Below are 5936 nucleotides of genomic sequence, written 5' to 3'. Positions count from 1 at the left end.
GTCTATAGAGTGAGTTCCAGGACAGCCAGGGCTACACAGAGAAACCCTGTCTCGAAAAACAAAACAAATAAACAAACAAAAAAAACCCCAAAAAACAATAACAACAACAAAAGGATAGAAAGAAAATCAGAAAAGAAAAACACAGTGTAGCACCCTCCACTTCGGAATGTAAACTTAATTTACCACCACTAGGGCACTTCTTCCCGGTTGTTGAAGTTGGTGACAGCCCAGTCACTTGCTCCCCACACTGGACCTCTGCTAGACCTCTGTTAGGCTGTATGATCACAATGACTGTGTGCCCTCAAAGTAGGTCTTGATCCATAGCACTCCACAGACAGGAGCTGAGGCTCTGCAGGACAGGGTCTTGCAGGGAAACGTGTCTAAGAAGTCTGAACAAAGTGAGTAGAGGAGCTGGTTTGCAGTGAGGTCTGTCTGATGCCAGCGTCCCCGGCTTCAGTGTTTTCACGTGGTGCGCTTTATTTGCCTAGATGGAAGACAGTTAGCTCTTGTGGTTATGGTTTCAGGGTCTGCAGGCTGCCCAGAAAGAGGCTCAAATTAAAGTCCTTGAGGGTCGACTCAAACAAACCGAGATCACCAGTGCAACCCAGAACCAACTCTTATTCCATATGCTGAAGGAGAAGGCAGAGCTAAACCCGGAGCTGGATGCGTTGCTAGGCCATGCACTGCAAGGTAATTCGGACTAAACCTCCCTCAATGAGTTGCATGGTAGCTTTGCCCTTTGGACATGGCAGCTCCATCTCCTTCCTCTATGGCTCTTTTGAATAGATGCTATACTTGCTTTTAGTAAAGATCTTCTCTTTAATTTGCATGTGTATGTAAATTTGGGGGAAAGTACATTCTAAGAAACGGTGCCCACCTTGAGGTTATTTCACCTTATTAAACCATTGAGTTTTAATGGATAAAGGAGGCTAGGAAAGCTTCTGAATCAGTTATTTAAGCTACTTAAAAGATTAACCGAGTGTCATTCCTTTTACGCTGCATATCTAGCTGTGCTACATTAATCTGTGTTCCTTATGGCACCTATTCTGTATTCCTAAACATCGGTACGTAATCTTGTGCTATGTGAGAGTTTTAACTTTGGATCTGTTTTGATTGGAGTATTGCTTTTTTGTTTCCTTCTGCCGTTGTTTATCCAGATCTAGATAGCGCCCCACCAGGTGAGTATGTTTAGCTTTCTGTGTACCCAACAGTTGCATGAGTCACTAATTGTCCTGTGCACTAATTGTGGTACATATACGAAAATGTTGTATTGGTAGCCACTGTTTTTGCATGATGTTGTATTCATAATAAAAAAAAAAAACCACTACGTCTTTTTTTTCTTAAACGTTCTCTATTTTGAAATTCTTAGATGGCAAAAGAGGTATGCTTGAGCTAATAGTCCTTTGAGCTCAGCTGAACAATTCCTAAATTCTTTTTTTTCTTACAGGAAAATATGGAGTATCTGTTCATTTTAAAATTTTAAATATTTCTATTAACTTTCATCCATTGTTTTAACCTCATAAATAACTTTCTTTTCTCTATATATTCTCATCTAGTCTGTCTAAAAATAAAATTAGGAATATTCATTTTTTTACAAATTGAATATAATATAAAGACTTTATTTGAACATACTGAAACTGTGTTATAATCATAAGCACCATATTTTCAGCCTAAGAGAGGCTATAGAGACCATTGGACACAGAGGTTTCAGCCTTCTTCTCACTCGTGACTTCCACGTGACTATTCTCACTGGCCATATCTTTACCTCCTCTTATTGATGATGTGTAGAATCAGGAGACTGGAGGATAGTGGCATGTTAGAATGCTAAATTTGTAACAGTTTTATTTAGTTAACATATTTACAGATGCGGTCTTTTGTTTCTTTTTGGTCTTTCTTTTCTTGGATTATACCACTCTTCAAAGTTTTCCGAGTGCTTCTTAGTAAAGGAAAGAAAAGTAATCCAAAAATTAAATGCAGTTATCTCTCTGTGTCCTTAGACTAAGCACAGTCTATGAAGCTTCATGTTTGAAAATGATAAGCTCTTATACAAGTGAAATACAGGACCTATAGGATTTTTATACCATTACTGTGAAAATAATAATTCCATGAGGTCGACTATGGTGTACAGTATATATATATATATATATATATATATATATATATACGTAAATGTCTTTTATTTGAAGGTACTTGTCAAGCTATGACAAGGATGAATAATAATTATTCTGTGAGGTCGACCATGGTGTATATTACATATTTATATATGTATATTTTATATATATATATGTATATATGCATATATATATATATATGTCATTTGAAAGTTACTTTTCCAGTTATGACAAGGATGGATAAAAGACTGATTAGGAACAATCAGGGCTGATGAGAGGGCACCATGTTCCATCCACTGAGGACCTTTTTGCCATCCTACACGTTGTCTAGCAGACGTGCTTCCTCTTTCCTTCAGTCCCCTCCCACCCCGGCTCTTCCTTTCCTGTCTCCTTTCCCCACTTCCTCCTCTTCTGTTTCCTCCTTGTTCTGCCTTTTTTCCATCCCTGTCTTTTCTTCCAGTCCTCCCTTTCCCTCCCCCACTTTGTTTTTCCCTTTCTATTTCTTCATTGCCCTCATCCCTCTTTGTTCTTTCCAGTTTTTGTAGTGTCTCAGCTTAATATGCATTCTGTGGCACAGAAAAGGAGATATTTAATCACATTTTGTGCAAGAAAATACCAGATTGCTTATTTAATAGTGTTAGTTTTTATACCTGTTCTGCCTATAGAAGCAGAGAGTGGAAATGTCCATTGATGGAACCTGTCACTCGTGGCAGAAAATTTCTCTAGAGTTTATGGCTATAAGTAAGAGGAACTGGGGGTAAAAGATGGAAGGAATAAAGTAATGGATAATCCACTGGAAAAACCAGACAATCCTAGATAATCTCCCTACAGAAACTTTACTCAGCTTTGTAACTTTGTCCTAACCCTCAAGGCTGAGAACTGGACCAAGAGATGATTGCACTGCTAATCTTTTTCTCATGAGCCGTATCCTCTGCTGAGGGTGACAGACCATGACAGGTCTAGGTGAGGGCAATGAAGGCTGAGGCTGAAACAGAGACAGAGGCTAGGAGTGTACAGAGTCGAACTCCCCAAAGGAATGCCAGGTTGACAGAGACTGGTGGCAGATGTGGAATCTGAGCTAATAGATAAGACAGGAGGAGGAGAGGTCACACGAGCCAAGGAGTGGGAAGAACAAGCTGTGCTATGTACCAGCAGGTCAGTGCCCTGCAGAAACAGGTACATGGTTTATAGTGATGAAACTGAAGGTTAGAAGCTAAGCTGTGACCACCACCCTTACCACACGTAAGCTCTTAAAACCTTTGAGGGACTTTTTTTGCGTTTTCCATGTTAGCCCTACCTTTATTGGGGCCCCTTTATTGATACCCCTATGTCTATTAGAGATTTACTAAGACCCTCATGGGACTCTGCATGGTGTTGTGTTTGTGGTTCAGATTTATTGAGAAAAGAAAGATAAGAATATACAGCCGTAGTATAAGGGAAAAGACACAGATGCGCCTATAGGAGTCCGCGTTCAAGTTCCCTTTGTTTGCTTCCAGGCACGAGAGATCATAGAGCGAAGGCCCAAGGAACAAAAGCACAGCACTTAAAGCAGGGAAGTCTGTTAGACAGTCGCTATTATCCAGGGTTATCATTGGGTTGAGGGTTATATGCATATGTGCCTAACAGGTACCAGAGTCTAGGCTCCCATACAGGAAACACGTAGTCAGTCATGTTTTGCATCTAGACCTAGTGGACATCCTGTATTACTTTGCTGTTGACAGGGATAGGTTGAGAGTTAAAGTTTTGGATATTAACTGGAATATATTTAGGTTTGCAACGAAGGTGTTTCTGAAGCGAGCAGTCACTGGGTTGACATATTAGTTCGATCTTAAGTACTACTTTTTAATAGAAAGATATACCTTGTATTTTAAAAAAAAAACTTACTGAAAAAGAAAACGATAGAAAAGGACACACGTTTGGTTAACTTCCAGTGGTGTTGGGTTGTCAAACTATACCCTGGTATGGACTAGCAGGACACCTGGGAGTTCTGTGTCTGCTTTCATCTGAGTGCTGCTAGGTGAGATCGTGTCTGATGGCCCATGTCAGTTTTGGCTTTGAGGACAGATCTTAAGTTGGTGACCAACTGGGGTGAAGTCCTCTTGCTTTAGCCAAATTGTTTCTATAAAGTATAAATTATCTCTCTGGAGATAGGAGTTAAGAATTTTGCTTGGCTTTTTTCTTAAACTAAGTTTGAACTTCTCAGTGTTTCAAGTTCTATCTGTTTTCACCAGTGTCTGTAAGAAAAGTGGTAGTAAATCCCATTCAACTGCAAACACCACACCACTGAAGAGAGCGCTAACTGGAGATGGAGTGGGGCAAGGCTGTAAACTCTCAAAGCCCACCCCCAAGGAACTGTTCTTCCCCCTGCAAGGCTGCATGGCCTCACTGTAGGTCTCCACCTACTGGGAGCCAAAGGCTCAAATCCCTGAGCCCATGAGAAACATTTCTCATTCAAATCCCCATGGCTAGAAACATCTTTAGAACTTTATTTTCATATTATTAACTAATCTTAGCCAGTAGTTGTCTGAGAACTAAGTCCATGAGCCTCTTCTGAAGGAAAGCTTTGAGATGCACATTCCCTTCAAGGCCACCATTTCCTTCCCCTGTCTGTGAATCCTAAGCATGGTTCGTAGATGATATTTCCAAATATCATTTAACCCTTTGTGTACTCAGTGGTTGAAGGAAAGGAACATTAGAGAGGAAGAAATGAGTTGACTCCTATCTGTAGTGTTCATATGTAATATAAGTGGGTGAATCATGAACATATATATTTAAATTATATCATAATATTATTTAGACTTGTGGAATAAAATGTGAGTTAGAAGACTGCATGCATGTTAGGAACTTGCTGACAGTTTTTGGTAGCTGCTTTAGCTACTGATTTCCTACTTATCTTTTATGTTTGGTTTCCTCATTTTTATTTTTGTTTTTTTTTTTTTGAGGGGGCGGGAGGGGTTGTTGTTTGTTATTTTTTTTAGCCTGCTACAGTTTGTCCTGATGTGGCAGCTGTTCAGTCCGAGTGGTTTACAGAGCTGTTGCATGCACATCTATTATTGTCTTTGTCTTCTGTGTCCCTGTGAATGAGATGCATGCTGGTGGGTGACGCCGGGACATCCTCATAGACACTCGTGAGAGTGTAAAGGCGTGAGACTTTAAAGGAGGAGAAATATTTTACTAAGCTTGCAAAATTAATCCAGGTCTCAGAATGTTCATATGTAGAGAATGGTAGTGATTGGCCACGTGCACTGACGGGGGTTGGGAAGCATTTGTTGTGAGCTTCTTTTTTTGTTTGTTTGGTTTTGGTTTTTCGAGACAGGGTTTCTCTTTGTAGCCTTGGCTGTACTGGAACTCACTCTGTAGAGCAGGCTGGCCTTGAACTCAGAAATCCACCTGCCTCTGCCTCCCAAGTGCTGGGATTAAAGGTGTGCGCCACCACTGCCCGGCGTGAGCTTCTTTTTTAAACCAGTGGATTAGTGTGTTTGAATAGGACATATATAAAAAGTTCTAATGGTATGTGCTCACATAAATATATAATCTAATTCCCATGCTCTGATACCATTTTCCCATGTTTCACCATTCAAACTCATGAGTTTTCCGAATCGAACACTTGTCTCCTCATCAAGACGCTTCTGAGCAGTGCTTCTCTTCGCTCTGTTTGTATTGACTCAGAAGCCCAAGCCAAAGTGGCCGTGTTGAGATGCTGAGCTGATGTGCGTGTGCTTAGCCTAGGGACCAGGTCCTCATCCAGCTTGTGCAACACGTACACTTTTCACTTTGTTCTAGAAAACGAAGAGGACAGCAGTGAGGAGGATGGCCCGTTACAGA

The 5936-nt window shown here is 40.6% G+C and overlaps 1 protein-coding gene across 1 annotated transcript in view; it reads left to right on the top strand.

Moving 5' to 3' along the window:
- Positions 1 to 5936, top strand: part of Kif21a (kinesin family member 21A) — a 124249-nt gene that overhangs the window by 90860 nt on the left and 27453 nt on the right. Inside the window, exons 23-25 of the mRNA XM_031359546.1 lie at positions 525 to 690; positions 1158 to 1178; positions 5895 to 5934. Coding sequence (XP_031215406.1) covers positions 525 to 690; positions 1158 to 1178; positions 5895 to 5934 — 227 coding nt within the window. The remainder of the gene's footprint in view (positions 1 to 524; positions 691 to 1157; positions 1179 to 5894; positions 5935 to 5936) is intronic.

This window comes from Mastomys coucha, unplaced genomic scaffold (assembly GCF_008632895.1).
Source record: "Mastomys coucha isolate ucsf_1 unplaced genomic scaffold, UCSF_Mcou_1 pScaffold11, whole genome shotgun sequence".
Lineage (NCBI taxonomy): Eukaryota > Metazoa > Chordata > Mammalia > Rodentia > Muridae > Mastomys > Mastomys coucha.
Note: the sequence above shows the minus strand (reverse complement) of the source record. Positions and strands in the feature narration are given on the sequence as shown.